The sequence below is a fragment of the Eretmochelys imbricata genome, chromosome 3 (assembly GCF_965152235.1).
Source record: "Eretmochelys imbricata isolate rEreImb1 chromosome 3, rEreImb1.hap1, whole genome shotgun sequence".
Lineage (NCBI taxonomy): Eukaryota > Metazoa > Chordata > Testudines > Cheloniidae > Eretmochelys > Eretmochelys imbricata.
Window position 1 is genome coordinate 142072930 of NC_135574.1, and position 19398 is coordinate 142092327.

The window sequence follows — 19398 nt, forward strand, 5'->3', positions numbered from 1 at the left end:
ATGAAGGTAGAGAATAAACTATTGAAAAGTCTCATTCTCTGGTAGTCACAAATACAGTCTCCAAACTTTTAGCTTTTTTGAGAATCAAGCCACTTCCAAGAATGGGTTCTTTCAAGTTTTCTTAATCTTATGTTTATTTTGCTCTGTAACAAATCTTTCTAACAGCATGAACAAATCTCCTAACGTTCATTTATTTATATGCAATATGGTTGACTGTATATTCTATTTTTATTTCAAATTTCCTATTCTGTATGGTTTTGACTTTGTAAATAATGTTTAATAGAGCTAGATGCATCCAGTAGTTTTTTTGACAACAATGTATTTAAGGATGTTCCCTGTCAGGAGATTTCTGGAGGCCTTGTCTCCAAAAGAAAACCAGGTGGCTATAGACAGAGTTATTTTGACGTGCTGGACAGAATGGAAAATGCTTGAACCAAAAGTGAGCAATACTGCCTAGAACAGAGGTTCTCAAACTGTGGTCCATGGATCACTGGTGGTCCACAAATTCCATTCAGGTGGTCCATGGATAGTTCCCTCTAAGTTGCACACCTGGGTGGCCGCACACGAGAGAATGAAGGGCCACCAACTGAATTAGTGGAGCCCCGCAGGCATGGCTCCACTAATTATGTGCCTGGACCCTGGAGAAGAGGCACATGTAAGGTGAGGTGGTGGCCTTGTGGGGAATAGGTGGGATGGGGCAGTGGGGTGGGAAGAAGGGATGGGGGGGAATCTGGGATGTGCAGGGCTGCGGTGGCCAGAGAAAGAGGGGACTTTCCCCAGCTCCAGGGTTGTGGCTGCCAGGGAGAGATGGCCCTCCTTCCCAGCCACAGCCTGGGGCAGCTGTGGCAGGGAGAGACGCCCCCTCCTTCCCAGCCCCAGCTCAGGGTCTGCTGCGGCGCGGGGGGGAGGGAGTACATCCGTCGCATTAGAAAGGTAAAACTACTGATATGAAAATATGAGTTATGTGCTTTTATTCGTAGAACAAAAAATGTTAATTATTAAGGGTTTTTTTTGTACGGTGCTTTTATCCAAAGTGCTTTACAATAGTTAGATAATGGTACAAACAGCATATGGAAATATTATTAAGTGGTTCGCCAAGACCCTCAGCAATTTTCAAGTGGTCCGTGGAAAAAAAAAGTTTGAGAACCACTGGCCTAGAGGATGTAATTAGAGTAGCCTAAATGCTAAATTTATGTCAGAGCTTGCCAGGGCTGAGCTCCTGCACCTCTAGATTTGGAAGTTCATAGTGCTGGCATCTCTGGGCTTGCTCCATCAGTTACGATTGTAAAAAAAAAATTGCTTGAGCCCCAACACCTCTTTCATTACAAATTAAGAATTGGTAGCCTGGTGTATATGGTGCTTCAACATAATCCCGTTGGTAGCCTCTACTGCCTGTGGTGATCCGCTTTTTTCCCTTGCCACTCTTCCCCCCCCACAATTGAGAGTGCCTAAAGGGCAGGTGACAGTGAGAAAACTACCTCCTTTCCCTGAGGTTCAGTACTCACTGGTGTGCATGAGGTCTTGGTAGCACACGATGGCAGTATTTACAATTCCTTGTGTCAGGCTAGTGAATTTGACCCTACCAATGTTCATATTAAATCTAGCGTTCCTTAGGCGCCACTCAATCTTTTGTTCAACTGAAAAGTACTTAAAAGTAAGGCAAAACAAAATCACAGGCACACTTTATTAAGCGTGTATTTCATCTGAAATGTTGATTTCTTAAGGGGCATTATGTAAATCTGGATAAAGTATTCTGCTTATAGCTTGTTCTGTAGAATGTCGTCTTTTTTTTTTTTTTTTGGGGTCCTTAAAATGTTTGGAAGTTTTTCTAAACTTTGCTTTAATACAAGTATGCAGTGCATTTTTAGGGTTATTATTTAAACACTTCAGATTATTTTTATCGAGTGTGTGTATTGGAGTGATGGATCATTATGATGGCTTGATAACTTAGGTCATCAGCACTGCGATGCTTGTAAAAACCAAAGAAGTAAGCAGTCAATACAAATGTAGAATTACCTCAGTAAGAACGGTACAACTTTCTCTTGTTGGGGTCTACTTTTGCTTTTGTACATATCAGTTTAATTTCAGCATTCATTGGAACTATGTATGCACAAAAGGGCAAAATTGACCTCAGTTATGTGGGAGGGGTTTGTTTCTTAAAGCTCTATCTGCTGCTTTGTGTGCTTAAAATATGTTTAATGTTTTCATGAAAACAATGTGATAATTTAATTCAGTAAACAATTTTCTTGTATATTTAACTGTTGTAACAGTGCTCTTTTGCACATCTGAAGTGATATTGTGTCTGGCAGAAATAGGAGTTCTCTTGTTTGTCTCCCACCTCTTTATTCCTTACTGGCCTTTTTTTTACCTCAGCTGAACCACATCTCTTTATGCAACAAAAATGGTTTCATTTTATTTGTTTAAAAATGTAGATAAGGAGTTTATTTCCTGGTTACTGATAATATAGTGAATACTACTGTGGAGAACACATACGTACATATATACATACAAATATATAATTGATTCCAGTAAAAAGGCCCACAATGTAGCCTCCTGTCTTCTAGAGCAGTATTGATAATGTACATAAAATATGGTTTTAACCATGTAGAGATATCTTTTTATATGTGTTGTGATGTGGCAGTAGTGCTGCTGTATTTAAGGGCCTCTTAACATTTTTGAGGAATACTTGCCTTGGCTAGCTTAATTCCATATTGCCTGAAATTAGACATAAAGACCCTCTCTTTCGTATTTGTTAATATTTCCTGATTTTTATATTTTAGACCTAAGAACTGTTTTGACAGCGTTTAAGCTGTTCAACAAGAGACGCTCTAATGGATGACGGAGAATTTCCTACAAATGATTTACTGATAGACTCAAAGGACAGACTTCATGCTGGTGACAGTGTGGGAAATGTGGGAACTCGTTTCGCTTCTTCATCTGATGAAAATGAAAATCAACTTGATGGTGACAGGAGTGAGGTCCTGACCAGCAGTGACAGTGCAATGGGAATGCATGAGAAGGTTGAGCAGGACAATATCAATAACAATGAAAATCTGGACAGTGGAGACTGTACACCAAGCTGCAAAGAAGATGAGACTGAGAAGAACTCTGAAAGTTTCCGTATGGACATTCATCGAGAGGAAAAGCCTGTTCTAGAAAAATGGACAGATGGAAAAAGAAGACCAACTTGCAAAAAAGACTCTTTTAGAAAATCTACAGGTATTTTCAAAAATTATATATTCTTGTTTGTTTTGTTTTGAATAATGAAGCTCTAGTTCTATTCCATGAGTCAGTCACATTTACAACTAATGTATACGCTTGTTTTTAGTTGCAACAACTTTCAGTAAAATGGTATTACACCTCAACCCCAATATAATGCTGTCTGATATAATGTGAATTAGGATATAATGTGGTAAAGCAGCGCTCCGGGGAGCGGGGCTACTTTACCTCGTTATATCCGAATTCGTGTTACCGCAAGTGGTTCCTCTGCGCGCCCCCCCACCCCTTACTTGCTGCCCCAGCTCACCTCTGCCTCCTCCCACGAGTGCACCGCCGCTCTGCTTCTCCCCCCTCCCTCTCACCCTCCCAGGCTTGCCGCGCCCAGCAGCTGATTTGCAGCAAGCCTTGGAGGGAGAGAGGGAGGTGAGAGAAGGGAGTGGCGGCAGCACGCTCACGGGAGGAGGCGGAGTGGAGGTGAGCTGGGGCGGGGGGGCACGGGGAGGGCCGCAGCTAGTAACCAGGGTGGGGAGGGCGCAGAGGAACCGCTCCCCGCCCCAACTCAACTCCGCTCTGCCTCCGTCTCCTCCCCTGAACGTGCCGCCCTGTTCCGCTTCCCCCATCCCCCCCACCCCACTTCCTTCCTTCCAGGCTTCCCGCGCCAAACAGCTGATTGGTGCAGCAAGCCTGGAAGGGACGGGGGGAGAAGCAGAGCAGCAGTGGCGTGCTCAGGGGAGGAGGCGGAGGCAGAGCGGAGGTGAGCTGGGGCAGGGAGTGGTTCCTCCCCCTACCCCGATATAATGTAGTCTCACCTATAATACAGTAAGATTTTTTTTTGGTTCCCAAAGATCGCATTATATTGGGGTAGAGGTGTGTTTATTGACATGCTGACAATAGTAAACCAGATACAAAATACAGACTGTCCCTACCTTTAGACCTCAAAATCTAAACCAGTGAGAGACAGTAAACACTGGTGAAATAAATGAATGGATAAATTACGAAGTGAATTTCTGCCTGAAGTCCAAATACAGAGAACATGTTTCTTGATTATTTGAGTATTCAAAAGCAAGATTTTGGTGTCCTATTAAGGCATCAACGTTTGAAAACTTGGCTTCTATCACAAAATATCTTGATCTTGGACTGCTATTACCAGAATTTACTTAAGTTTACCAAGCTTAATAAATACTTCTACTATGTACATCTTGAGTAACACACTGTCCATAAAATATGTGTAAAGCTGCTGCCAAGTTTTTAGATTGTATAATTCACTCTTCCAAATCTAACTTTAGATCTTTAAACTAAGTGGCTAAGGATAAATTTTAAAATAATTTTCTATTACATATTCTGCTTTTTTTAAATGTTCCTTCCCTTTGCGAAAATGTTTCTGTTGATATTGATTTTACCATGTCAGGTTTTATACTTTTTGTAGTGTTGCAAAATATACTGATGAATACAGTGCATTTTGTTTTAACCTCATTGGTATCTTGGAGGATTGTTTAAAGGTCATTAGGTAGGATTCAGCGATGCCCAGGCTGTTTTTTTTCTACAATTTTTTTTCTCTTTGCTGTTGAAATTTTTGGGCTCTCGGCTGAGAATTAACAGCTAAACTGACTAGCCGTGTACAGTAGCAGGCATTTTCAAAGTCACTTTTTTCATCTTGCACTACCAAAGCTACCCACTAAATAATCATTTTGTTTTTCCCTAGAAATACATGTTTTCAAACCAAGGTTTTACAAACCAAGGTTTTACAAACACATTCTGGTGGGTGGTTTTATAACAATTGATTCGCTGTGCCCGAGAATTGTTTCCAGTGTTTTGTAACGTTTTCCTTGAATGATTTTTCAAATAAACCAGATACGGTGGAGGAGAAAGGAAGCTGTGGTCAGCCTGTGAGATTGGGTGTGCATTTTGTTGAATTTTGGATTGTTTTCATATTGGTATCCTAATTCAAGGCCTAAGGAGATTTATGGTTTGGATAAATATCTAGAAGTTTGGATATTTATCTGAACTTATGGAAACTGCCTCATATGAAAGTCTGTGTTCCTCTCTCACTCCTATCCTCCCTCCCTATCCAAAGAAACACTCCAACAATAGCCTCTCACTATTTACAGTTGTTTCTTGGAGAAAAAGTCCGCCTCCATAGTGTTTGTGCCAGTTCATCTTCAGGAGGCTTCTCCAAGCATTTCTTAGTGGCAATAGGGCATCCCCCTTTCTTTTCTCTTGGGAGAGACATACCAAAGCTTGGATTTGAGATATTTTGGTTCAATAATACATCTGAAGACAAATGAGCACTAAATGCAAGCAGAAAAGAATATAATTTAAAACATGCATGCATTCAAAAGACTTGTGTCAGAGATAAGATTTTAAATCCATACAAGTGTAAACAAACCAGAAGCTGATGATTTTAGAATTAAGGTAACTTGAGTGTAGAGCAGGGATCGGCAACCTTTGGCACGGGCCGAGGGATGCACTGGCCTCTCCTTCCCACAGCCCCCATTGGCCTGGAACGGCGAACTGCGGCCAGGGGGAGCTGTGGTCGGCCGAACCTGTGGATGCGGCAGGTAAAAAAAAATGGCCCAGCCTGCCAGAGGTTTTCTTTGATGAGCCGCGTGTCAAAGGTTACCTATCCCTGGTATAGAGTGTGTTTTGACAGATGGACTCTAGTGTTAACATTTTGATTTCATCCATATTTCTTTACAGAGATGTGGGCATTAATGATTCTGCCATGTATGACCCTAAGCAGATTAGTAGAGACTATAGGTCTCTGGGAGTGAGGGTGAAGGAGTCAGGGTCATAGGTGGTGGTCTTTTGCACCCTGCCAGCTGAGGGAAAGGGCCCAGGCAGGGACAGATGCGTCGTGGAGATGAATGCATGGCTACACAGATGATGCCAACAAGAGTCCTGTGGCTTTCTTGATCATGGGATGCTGTTCTCTGAAGGAGGACTTCTGGGAAGAGATGGGGTCCATCTGATGAAGGGGAAGAGCATTTTGAGACACCAACTCACCAATCTAGTGCAGTGGGCTTTAAACTAGGTTCAAAGGGGACAGGTGACAAAAGCCCACAGGTAAGTATTTTTTAAAAAAAAAAAAAGTTGACCTTCACAGGGGACTGAAAGTTGGGGATGAAATGGAAGATTAGAGTAGGGTGAATAGGAGCAACAAGAGGGAAAACATTGGGGGCATCTGCTCAACATTTTAGATGTTAGTACACAAATGTAAGGAATATGAGGTGTAGATGGAAGAACTGGAATTCTAAATTCACAAGCCAAATTATGACTTAATTGGCATCAGAGATTTGGTGCGATAAATCTCATGGCGGGAATATTGGCATAGAGGGGGATAGCTTGTTCAGGAAGGACTGGCAGGGAAAAAAGGAGCAGTTATTACATTATACATCAACAATATATACACTTGTTCTGAGGTCCGGGAGGAGGTGGGATGCAGCCCAGTTGAAAGTCTCTGGATGAAGACAGAAGGGGGAAAAAAACAAGTGTGATGTCATGGTCGGGGTCTATTGTAGACCACCAAATCAGGAAGAGGAGGTGATGAGACATTTCTAGAACAAACAACAGAAGTATCCAAAACACAAGACGTGGTGGTAATGCAGGATTTCAAATACACAGATGTCTGTTGGAAAAGTAACATGGGAAAACACAGTAAGTTCTTGGAATGTGTTGGGAACAACTTCTTGTTTCAGAAGGTGGGGGAAGTAAATGGGGAGGCAGCCATTTAAGACTTGATTCTGGCCAGCAAGGAGGAGTTGGTTACAAATCTAAAGATGGACAGCAGCTTTGGTGAAAGTGATTCTGAAATGAGAGATTTCATGATCTAAGAAAAGGAAGGAGTAAGAGGAGCAGAATGCAGACAGTGGACTTAAAAAGCAGAGTTTAACAAACTGAGAGAACTAGTAGATGCCATGGGAAGAAAACCTAAGAGGGGAAAAGGAATTCAGAAGAGTTGGCAGTTGTTGAAAACCAATATTTAGGGTACAACAGCAGACTATCCTGATGTGAAGAAACTAGTATGAGGCCAATGTGGCTGTAAAGAGCCCTTTAACTATTTGTTTATTTAGGAAATTTTAACAAGTTTACAAATCTTGGCTATCTAAATATCAGAGACAATACAACAATCATTACAACAGTGAGCTTTTGTTTAGAGAAACATTATACAGTAATATAATCATTAGACCCTCTCTTTCAGAGTAGCAGCCTGTTAGTCTGTATCCGCAAAAAGAAAAGGAGTACTTGTGGCACCTTAGAGACTAGCAAAATTATTTCAGCATAAGCTTTCATGAGCTACAGTTCACTTCATCAGGTGCGTGTAGTGGAAAATACAGTGGGGAGATTTTATATACGCAGAGAACATGAAACAATGGGTGTTACCATACACACTGTAACAAGAGTGATCAGGTAAGGTGAGCTATTACGGGGAGGGGGGGGAACCTTTTGTAGTGATAATCAAGGTTGGCCATTTCCAGCAGTTGACAAGAACGTGTGAGGAATGGGGGGGAGGAAATAAACATGGGGAAATAGTTTTACTTTGTGTAATGACACATCCACTCCCAGGGAGTTACCAAGATGCAGAGTGAGCATCTTTACATTATGCTGACATGTTGTTTATAGTGATTCTACTAAATTGAGGAAAGTCTCTGACTGTATACATTTAACAGATCAGGCACGGCTATCAAATGTTAATATTGAAAAAACATTAGAACATTAGATGGTTTTGCGTGGATTTTTTTTGCAGGTGAATATACTTTTCTGAGTATTGAGTAAAAGGTAACCCGATATCTCAACATCTATTTGTGCTCTTGACTGTTTTGCTGGGTACATCATTGTGGTGTTAACTTTTCCATACCACCTCCCATATTTTTTTTGAACCATTCCTCTAGAGTTGGATTATTTTTCTTTCCAGTAGGAGGCTATCAGTACCCTAGCAACTACTAGCAGGTGTGAGATTAATTCTTCTTTTCCTTCTGTGTGACTGTTTCCCCGAGGAAGCCCCAGGAGGATTACCAAAGGATCATTTGGTAATAAATGTCCAATAATTTGTGATATTTAGTTACAAATTGCATCCCAATACACTCTAATGACAGGACACATCCAACATATATGCATAAAATCTGCTGTTTCACCACAATTTTCCCACCATTTATACCCAATTTTCCCACCATTTATCCCAATTAGTTTTAAACCTAATTGGTTTAAACCTAATTGGTGTAAGGTACCATTGAAACGGTAACTGAAAGACATTTTCTTTTATTGTGCTACAGACTCTGGTTGCTGGTCCCCTTTTCCAGATCAAACCCCATTCCTGTGTGGTAATTTGTCTATCCAAATTCTTTTCCCAGTGTTTCATCTATGGACTTTTTTTTTTTCCATTACAAAATTTGTCTGCAACGATTGATGTAAATGAGTTATAATTTTTTGTTTCCAGACACCATCACTTCTGTGCATTAGCTTTCTTTCTAAAACAGCTTTTCTAGACAGTTGAGAAACATGCCCAACTTGAAAGTTTAAGTACTATCGGAGAGTGGGCCAGTAAAAGTTAGTTTTGATCTCTAAATAGGTTCGAAAAGTTTCTTTACAGAATAGTTGGTCAACCATTTGTATTCCATGGCTCTCTCAATCTTTAAAGCTATCTGCTTTGTGACTTGGAATATGATCCAGATTATTTGCAATGTGTGTTACTGGCAAGGAAAAATAACCTACTTTATCTCCAGTTCTATACCAAACCCATGAAGTAGCTTTTGCTAAAGGATGTGTATAAATTTCCAGAGGGTGGGTTTTGTTTTGTTTTTTTAATTATTTATTTATTAATCCTTGGGAGTCTAGTTTAGTAGAGACTCAGTGTTTGGTTGGGTTAGAGTACACGCAATCCACTACTGCTTTAAACTCGTTGTCTTGTAGTACCATAAAATATTTGGAACAGTTAGTCCATAGTTCACTCTGGTAAATGGTTTCAGAGTAGCAGGCGTGTTAGTCTGTATCCACAAAAAGAAAAGGAGTACTTGTGGCACCTTAGAGACTAACAAATTTATTTGAGCATAAGCTTTTGTGAGCTACAGCTCACTTCATCAGATGCATGCAGTGGAAAATACAGTGGGGAGATTTTATATGCACAGAGAACATGAAACAATGATTGTTACCATACACACTGTAACAAGAGTGATCAGGTAAGGTGAGCTATTACCAGCAGGAGAGTGGAGGGGAACCTTTTGTAGTGATAAGCCTTTTGCTCTGTCAGTCTGTTTCTTCCCTTCAGCAGGTGGGTACTGTAGTTGTAAGTGATAGAGATCTTGTAGGTGTTTGTCTCTGTCTGAGGGGTTGGAGCAAATGCAGTTGTATTGTAGAGCTCGGCTGTAGACAATGGATTGTGTGGTGTGGTCTGGATGAAAGCTGGAGGCATGTAGGTAAGCAGAGCGGTCAGTAGGTTTCTGGTATAGGGTGGTGGTTATGTGACCATCGCTTATTAGCACCATAGTGTCCAGGAAGTGGATCTCTTGTGTGGACTGGTCCAGGCTGAGGTTAATGGTGGGATGGAAATTGTTGAAATCATGGTGGCATTCCTCAAGGGCTTCTTTTCCATGGGTCCAGATGATGAAGATGTCATCAATGGAGCGCAAGTAGAGTAGGTGCATTAGGGGACGAGAGCTGAGGAAGCGTTCTAAGTCAGCCATAAAAATGCTGAAGTGAAGAAACAGATTGACAGAGCCAGAAGAGTACCCAGAAGTTACCTACTACCGGACAGGCCCAACAAAGAAAATAACAGAACGCCACTAGCCATCACCTTCAGCCCCCAACTAAAACCTCTTCAGCGCATCATCAAGGATCTACAACCTGTCCTGAAGGATGACCCATCACTCTCACAGATCTTGGGAGACAGGCCAGTTCTTGCTTACAGACATCCCCCCAACCTGAAGCAAATACTCACCAGCAACCACACGCCACGCGAGAAAAACGCTAACTCAGGAACCTATCGTTGCAACAAAGCCCATTGCCAACTGTGTCCACATATCTATTCAGGGGACATCATCATAGGGCCTCTAATCACATCAGCCACACTATCAGAGGCCCATTCACCTGCACATCTACCAATGTGATATATGCCATCATGTGCCAGCAATGCCCCTCTGCCATGTTCACTGGCCAAACTGGACAGTCTCTACGTAAAAGAATAAATGGACACAAATCAGACGTCAAGAATTATAACATTCAGAAACCAGTTGGAGAACGCTTCAATCTCTTTGGTCACTCGATTACAGACCTAAAAGTGGCAATTCTTCAACAAAAAAACTTCAAAAACAGACTCCAACAAGAGACTGCTGAATTGGAATTCCCCGTTCCTCGCACGTTCTTGTCAATTGCTGGAAATGGCCTACCATGATTATCATGACAAAAGGTTCCCCCCCCCCCCCCCGATCTCCTGCTGGTAATAGCTAACCTTACCTGATCACTCTTGTTACAGTGTGTATGTTAACACCCATTTTTTCATGTTCTCTGTGTACATAAAATCTCCCCACTGTATTTTCCACTGCATGCATCGGATGAAGTGAGCTGTAGCTCATGAAAGCTTATGCTCTAATAAATTTGTTAGTCTCTAAGGTGCCACAAGTACTCGTTTTCTTTCTGTTAAATGGATCTGTTCAAAGTATCTGCATTTACTCTTGGTCTTTTCTTATTCTGTATAGTTTTCCACATCAGGAACATTTTTATGACCTGAAAATACAACAGAAAGCCTACCAAAAATGGAAACATAGAAAAATTGCTAAGAATGAGTACCAAAGAATAGCACAAGCATATAGAGATAAAATCAGAAAGTCTAAGGCATAACATGAGTTACAGCTAGCCATGGATATAAAAGGCAATAAGAAGAAGTTTTATAAATACGTTAGGAGCAAGACTCAGATGAAGGAAAGTGTAGGTCGCTACTTATCAGGGAAGGAGAGCTAATAATGGAGATGTTTAATACTTAATAAAAGAGCTGAGATGTTTAATGCCTCTTTTGCCTCAGTCTTCACTAAAAAATTAATTGTGACCTAGTGCTTAACACAGGAGTGGGCAAATTATGGCCCGCAGGCCTCTTCCGGCTCTCTTAATCCGGCCCTCGAGCTCCCACCATGGAGCAGGTTTGGGGGCTTGCCTTGCTCTGGCGTTCCAGCCAGGGGGCTTTCTGCGCGGCTCCCGGAAGCAATGGCATGTCTCCATTCCGGCTCCTATGTGTAGGGGCAGCCCGCCAAGGGGGCTCCACATGCACACTGCCCATGCCCCAAGTGCCACCCGCTGCAGCTCCCATTAGCTGGCGTCTGCCGGAGGGGGGAATGTTGCTGCTTCCGGGAGCTGCTTGAGGTAAGCGCCACCCAGAGCCTGCACCCCTGACCCTCCCCCACCACCACACACGCCTCAACCCCCTGCCCCAGCCCTGATTCCCCTCCCGCCCTCTGAACCCCTCAATCCCAGCCCAGAGCACCCTCCTGCACCCCAAACCCCTCACCCCCAGCTCCACCCCAGAGCCCACACCCCCAGCCGGAGCCCTAACCCCCTCCCCCTCGCACCTCAACCCCCTGCCACAGCCCGGAGCCCCCTCCCATACCCTGAACTCCTCATTTCTCGCCCCACCCCAGATCCCACACCCCCAGTTGGAGCCTGCACCCCAACCCCCAATTTTGTGAGCGTTCATGACCTGCCATACAATTTCCATACCCAGATGTGGCCCTCAGGCCAAAAAGTTTGCCCACCTCTGGCTTAACACAATTAATCTTAACAACAAGGGGAAAGAAACACAAATAAGAATAGGGAAAGAACAGGTTAAATAATATTTATAAAGTTAGATGTATTTTAGTCAGCAGGGCCTGACCCAATGTATCCTTAGAGTACTTAAGGAACTAGCTGAAGCAATCTCAGAAAAATTAGTGATTATCTTCACCTGTCCTCCATGAGGTATTGAAATCATAGAGAACTGAAGAAGAGCAAATATAGTATCTGTATTTAGAAGGAGACGAAAAAGGACCCAGGGAATTAGAGACCAGTGAGCCTAACTGTGATACCTGGAAAGATACTAAAACAAATTATAAAACAATCAATTTGTATACACCTAAAGGATAATAGAGTGATAAGTAATAGCCATCATGGATTTGTCAAGAAGAAACCATAGAATCATAGAAATGTAAGGCTGGAAGGGACCTAGAAAAGTCATCAAGTCCAACTTCTTGCACTGAGGAAGGACCAAGTAAATCTAGACTACCTCTGCCAGATATTTGTCTAACCTGTTCTTAAAAACCTCAGATGATAGGGATTCCATAACCTCCCTTGGAAGCCTTATTTCAGTGCTTTAACTAACCTCATGTTTAAAAGTTTTTCCTTTTTAACCTAAATTTCTTTTGCTGCAGATTAAGCCCATTAGGTCTTGTCCTACCTCCAGTAGACATGGAGAACAATTGATCGCCATCCTCTTATAACAGCCCTTAACATAGTTGAAGACTGTGAACAAGTCCCCCTCCTCAGTCATCTTTTCTCAAGGCTAAACATGCCCACTTTTTTAAACCTTTCCTCATAGGTCAGGTTTTCTAAACCATTTATCATCTTTGTAGCTCTACTCTGGACTCTCTCCAGTTTGTTTATATCTTTCCTTAAGTGTGGTGCCCAGAACTGGACACAGTACTCCAGCTGAGGCCTCACCTGTGCTGAGTAGTAGGACGATTCTCTCCTGTGACTTGCATATGACAACTCCTGTTAATACACCACAGAATGATATTTAACATGGGAGCATAATGCAGTAAAATTTTATTCCATGAGCAAATTAGTGATGGAAAGGTAAGGGAGCTGTCATTTGATTTGTAAAGATCTGCAGAATCATAATTTCAATGGTATCACCCACTGCACTGTGGCAGTGAGAACTGGTTATCTCCTGGCTCCCAGCTCCAGGTCCTCTGGTTGCTGGAAATTTTGATAATACGTCGTCAGAAATGGGTCAAGTTGAGTATCATTCAAAAGCCCTTTCTCCCATGAATACAATGGTACCAAATATGACAAACCTAGAACAGTTATATAGATATATTTTGGAGAACATGTTTACAAATTAATGTTTTTTAAATGATACTTTAACACAGGGATGCATTGCTTTGGTAATCCTAGGGAAGTTAGCCTGGACATCTCTGAGTGAAAACATTTATTTATCTAAGTCATCAGCAGTGTCATCTCTGTTTAGGGCACTGCTGCTAGACATGTCACACTGATCCTCATCCACACTGCACTCGCACACCCCCATACAAGACAGACTGCTGGCCAAACATTTGCAGGGTGGTGAGCATCTGGTGTTGGCATATAAGCATTTGATTAAATGAAGGATGGATTCAGGAGTGCATGTTACTTCAGATGTAAGTAGTGTGCTCTGTTCATCCTCCAAGACCCTTTGTGCTCAATAGGGGAGGGTAGTTTTGGATATGCTCATTCTTCCAGGAGCCATTCCATTGCTGGATAATAGCAGGTATAAATGCACCCCTTGTTGGTGGCAGTTTGTCTCCATTTTCTGCTTGAAAAACATCCACCAGTGTAGCTCTGCAAGTGTTATAATGTTGGTCTTCAAATGGTAAACTCAGAGTGTGAATGCCTCCAGTGAATTTATGACCTTATCAGTGACTGTCTCAGCCATTCTGAGCACCTACAGAGTGAGGAAAAAGTCTTCGGAGACTGAACCAAATGAGTTCCAGTCAGATAGTTTGGTCGTTCCAGCCAAAGTTTCAGTAGTGTCACATCCTGAAAGGACATGGAAACCTAGCAGTGCGGCAGATTTTAATAGACCAAGTGATCGGTACAAGTCTCTCACCCCTGTGGAGAACCACTGGATACCCCCATCCAGTTTGACAGTGAACCATTGATAATTACTCTTTGGGTATGATTAGGGCCCTACCCACAGTGCATTTTGGTGAATTTCACAGTCATAGGATTTTAAAAATCATAAATTTCATTATTTCAGATATTTAAATCTGAAAATTCATGGTGTGCTAACTCTAGGGGTCCTGACCCAAAAGGGGGTGGGTCACAAGGTTATTGTAGGGGTTTGCAGTTTTGCTGCCCTTACTTCGGCGCTGCTCACGGCGGTTTTGCTGCCTTCAGAGCTGGGCAGCTGGAGACCAGCAGCTGGTGGCTGGGAGCCCAGCTCGGAAGGCAGCACCACTGGTAACAGCAGTGCAGAAGTAAAGATGGCATGGTATGGTATTGCCACCTTTACTTGTGTGCTTCTGCCTTCAGAGCTGCGTCCTTGGCCAGCCTCTGCCACTCTCCAGCCACCCAGCTCTGAAGGCACTGCAGAAGGAAGGGTGGCAATACCATTAATCCTCCTAAAATAACCTTGAGACCCTCCTCCCCGCAACTCCCTTTTGGGTCAGAGCCCCCAGTTTGAGAAATGCTGGTCTCCTCTGAAATCTGTATAGTTTTGGATAAAAGTACACAAAAGACCAGATTTCACGGTGGAGACCAGATTTCACGGTCCGGGACGCGTTTTTCACGGCGTGAATTTGGTAGGGCCCCAAGTATGATCTTTCAACCAGTTGTGCATCCACCTTATAGTAATTTAATCTAGACCATATTTCCCTAGTTTGCTTATGAGGACATCTTATGGGACTGTGTCATGGGGTTTCTACTCACTGCAGCTGTTCTGGGAATTAGCTCTCTTCCGGGCCCAATGCCTTCATTTGTAGTCTCCCTCAGGAGCTGCAGCTTCCTCTTCATGACTTGGCCCTCTGGCCAGGTCACTGGATGGTTTCCCCTTCTAGGGTATAGGGTCTCACTGTACTTGCTGTCCAGGCTATGCCACTTTACAAACCCATGTCTAAATTTATTATCTGCTATCTTCTCCATATAGTTTTTGGAATTGCTGTTGTCTGGATTTATTCCCGCTACTTCGTGACTTACCACATTCACAGGGTAAAATCCTGACCCTATTGATGTCAATGTGAGCTTTGACATTGACTTCAATGGGGAAAGGATTTCACCCAAAGACTATGAAAACAAAAGGTCCTGTGAAAATCCATATTGACATTTCAAGTAGTGTATCATTAGAGAGACATAGGAACAATTACAAGGGGAATGTTACAGCATGCTCTGATTTGCTTCTGTTTCAGTACTATGGCATGTTATAAAAACTTGCTTTTCTGAGAAATTCCCAAATCAATGAATGCTTAGGAAACTGGCTCTGTGACCGTCAAGATTTGGAAGATTGGATATTGGGTGATAACTGCAAAGAAAATATGATTTCTTTAGTTCTCTTCAAAGTTTGCTCAGTGCAGAGTTCCAGAGATTTCACATGAGAAGTGTATCTGTACGTGGAAACTCTAGGTTATATTTGAAATAGGGCTGTTGATTAATCGCAGTTAACTCACACGATTAACTCAAAATTAATCACGATTAATCGCAGTTATAATCGCACTGTTAAACAATAGAATACCAATTGAAATTTATTAAATATTTTCGATGTTTTTCTGCATTTTCATATATACTGGCTTCTGTGTTATAATTGAAATCAAAGTGGATATTTTTGATTATAAATATTTGCCCTGTAAAAATGATAAAAGAAATATTTTTCAATTTATCTCATACAAGCACTGTAGTGCAATGTTTGTCATGAAAGTTCAACTTACAATTGTAGATTTTTTTTGTTACATAACTGCACTCAAAAACAAAACAATGTAAAACTTCAGAGCCTGCTAGTCCACTCAGTCCTACTTCTTGTTCAGCCAATCGCTAAGACAAATAAGTTTGTTTACATTTACAGGAGATAATGCTGCCTGCTTCTTATTTACAATGTCACCTGAAAGTGAGAACAGGTGTTTGCATGGCACTTTGGTAGCTGATGTTGCAAGGTATTTACATGCCAGCAGGGGTAAAAGTGAGCCGGTACAGGCTTCTATGGCGTACCTGTAAGGAGGTAGTACTGGCCCGCGGCAGCACTTCAACGTCCCTTCCCCTTTTGCCTCCCCCATCAGCGGCCCAGGGCAAAAGGGCAGCTGCCCTGGGGGTGGTGATTTAAAAGGGCTTGGGGTTCCCAGCTGCTGCCACTGCTACTGCAGCAGTGGCCAGAGTCTCGGGCCCTTTTAAATTGCTGCTGGAGCCCCCGGCGGCAGGGCCCAGGCACCACGGAGCGGCTGGTGGGGGGCTGACCCCACCCCTGCCCCTTCCATCCGAGGCACTGGCCCTCGTACCGGTAAGAATCTAAGAATCTTTCACTGCTGCATGCCAAATATGCTAAACATTCATATGCCCCTTCAAGCTTCAGCCACCATTCCATGCTTCCCTGCTGATGATGCTCGTTAAAAAAATAATGCATTAATTAATTTTGTGATTGAGCTCCTTGTGAGAGAATTGTATGTCTCCTGTTCTGTTTTACCTGCATTCTGCCATGTATTTCATGTTATAGCAGTCTCGGATGATGACCCAGCACATGTTTATTTCAAGAACACTTTCACAGCAGATTTGACAAAATGCAAAGAAGGTAGCAATGTGCGATTTCTAAAAATAGCTACAGCACTCAACCCAAGGTTTAAGAATCTGAAATGCCATTCAAAATCTGAGGGACAAGATGTGGAGCATGCTTTCAGAAGTCTTAAAAGAGCAACACTCAGATACGGAAACTACAGAACCCGAACCACCAAAAAAGAAAATGAACCTTCTGCTGGTGGCATCTGATTCAGATGATGAAAATGAACATGCGTTGGTCTACTCTGGTTTCGATTGCTTTCGAGCAGAACCCATCTTCAGCATGGGGCTGTGTCATGTCCTCTGGAATGGTGGTTGAGGTATGAAGGGACATATGAATCTTTAGCGGATCTGGCACACAAATACCTTGTGACGCCAGCTACAACAGTGCCACGCGAACGCTTGTCTTACTGTAGACAAGAAACGGGCAGCATTATCTCCTGCAAATTGCAACCAAACTTGTTTGTCTGAACAATTGGCTGAAGTAGGACTGAGTGAACTTTTAGCCTCTAAAGTTTTACATTGTTTTATTTTGGAATGCAGTTAATTTTGTACATAATTATACATTTATAAGTTCAACTTTCATGATAAAGAGAGTGCACTACAGTACTTGTATTAGGTGAATTGAAAAATACTATTTCTTTTGTTTTTTACAGTGCAAATATTTGTAATAAAAAATATAAAGTGAGCACTGTACACTGTATTCTGTGTTGTAATTGAAATCAATATATTTGAAAATGTAGAAAACATCCCAAAATATTTAAATAAATAGTATTCTATTATTGTTTAACAGCACGATTAATTGCGATTAATTTTTTTAATTGCTTGACCGCCCTAAAACAAATACAAGCCCTGAATGACTGAAAGTGTTCAGATGGTCAATTAAGATCACCCAAATAACTAATTCTGTCCCCTGACACCATTCTGAGAACAACCAGAAAATCTGAGGTAGCTTTACCCTTCTATCACACAAGTTAATGAAAAGTAAAAGGGAAGTATTAACACTTTTTGTGGTCGCTAATGAACTTAATTTGTGTATGGATGGATAAAATAGTTCGTGTTTCGGGTGGTCATTCGATTACATGGTTGTGTGTGTGTGTGCTTGCAAAATGGATCCTTTATACCTGGAAATTTCATGATTTTTAAATTTTTGTGTTTAAGAAAATGGTAATGTTCATTTAAGGCAGGGGTTCTCAACCTTTTTCTTTGAGTCCCGCCCCCATGCTATGAAAACTCCATGGCCCACCTGTGCCAAAACAACTGTTTTTCTGCATATAAAAGCCAGGGCTGGCATTAGGGGGTAGCAAGCAGGGCAATTACCTGGGGCCTCATGCCATAGGGGGATGTGCAAAGCTAAGTTGCTCAGGCTTCGGTGTCAGCCCCATGCGGTGGGGTTTGGGGCCCTAGGCTTCAACCCCATGCGGTGGTGCTTCATCTTTCTTTCCTGGGCCCCAGCATGTTGAATGCTGGCCCTGCTTGGCGGACCCCCTGAACCAGCTCACAGCCCTCCTAGTGGGCCCCAGACCCCTAGTTGAGAACCACTGATTTAAGGGACCTTCGGCTGAAATAACTGATAGATTCTTTCAGCCTTCATTCTTAATTAACAAAGTTTACTTTGTCTGGGATTTTCCCTACGTTTATAAAAATATTTAAGAATTTTGTAGTAACAGAACTCCTTGCAGATACTTGCATAATGACAGGTTTCAGAGTAGCAGCCGTGTTAGTCTGTATTCACAAAAAGAAAAGGAGTACTTGTGGAACCTTAGAGACTAACAAATTTTTTGAGCATAAGCTTTCGTGAGCTACAGCTCAATGCATCCAATGAAGTGAGCTGTAGCTCACGAAAGCTTATGCTCAGATAAATTTGTTAGTCTCTAAGGTGCCACAAGTACTCCTTTTCTTCTTGCAGATGCTGTGAGCTGTTCAGGTACTGAGACATTGTCAGCTGCAGAGCATGCTGTTCCTTCCCAAACAGCCTTCTGTCCTCATATCTAGAGAGAGAATATTTAGGCAATTCTCTCATAAATTTTTTAAAATAAATTCATTTACCCCGTGTTCCTTTCTTTTAAGTCTGTTGACAGGGTAAACACATTGAGCAGTAATCTAGGATATGTTACCAACAGGTTTATTATTTACTATTATTAATCATTTGTTTATGCTGTGATGTACTTCAAGCATTCCAACATTCCAGAAAGAATGATTTGTGGGGGGGACCTTGTCCCAGGGAGCATGCAGTCCAAGGATAAACAGAGCTTACCTTACCATTTTAGACAGAGGTTAAATTTTGGTAGCTTACCTCTAAAGTTGAATCAGATGAAATTCTCAGTGAAAAAAATGTGGAATACTAATATTAGAATCATCAAGGTTGTTTCTGCTTGTCTTCCTCTTTCCCTGGGATTGTCCACCTAAGCTTCTCTCTGTTTTTCTTCCCATCATCCTATGGTTCGTTTCCTCACCTTTCTGTATTTTTCTCTCTCTTTTTCTGGCTTTGTTTTTTCCAGTTTCTGGGTTTTTCTGACTTTTCTTTTTGAGGCCAATGGCAGATAATAAAGGTGTACTCAAGCACAGCAGTGATTTACATTTGGATCCAGACCAGGTTTGGAAAAATCTTATTGCAGAAAAGTTGGAAAAAGTAGAAGTGCTATGTGGGCAAGTGTCTGTATAAAGGCAACAGGGGAGGTTGGTGTGGGCTGAGTGACATGAGAGGCA

General features: G+C 42.1%; 1 protein-coding gene across 7 annotated transcripts in view; it reads left to right on the forward strand.

The window, feature by feature from the left end:
* CNST (consortin, connexin sorting protein) overlaps positions 1-19398 on the forward strand; it is a 105760-nt gene that overhangs the window by 19689 nt on the left and 66673 nt on the right. For all 7 annotated transcript variants that reach the window (XM_077813496.1, XM_077813493.1, XM_077813492.1 and 4 more), the window contains one exon: positions 2781-3219. In XM_077813496.1, coding sequence (XP_077669622.1) covers positions 2832-3219 — 388 coding nt within the window. In that variant the 5' untranslated portion in view covers positions 2781-2831. The remainder of the gene's footprint in view (positions 1-2780; positions 3220-19398) is intronic.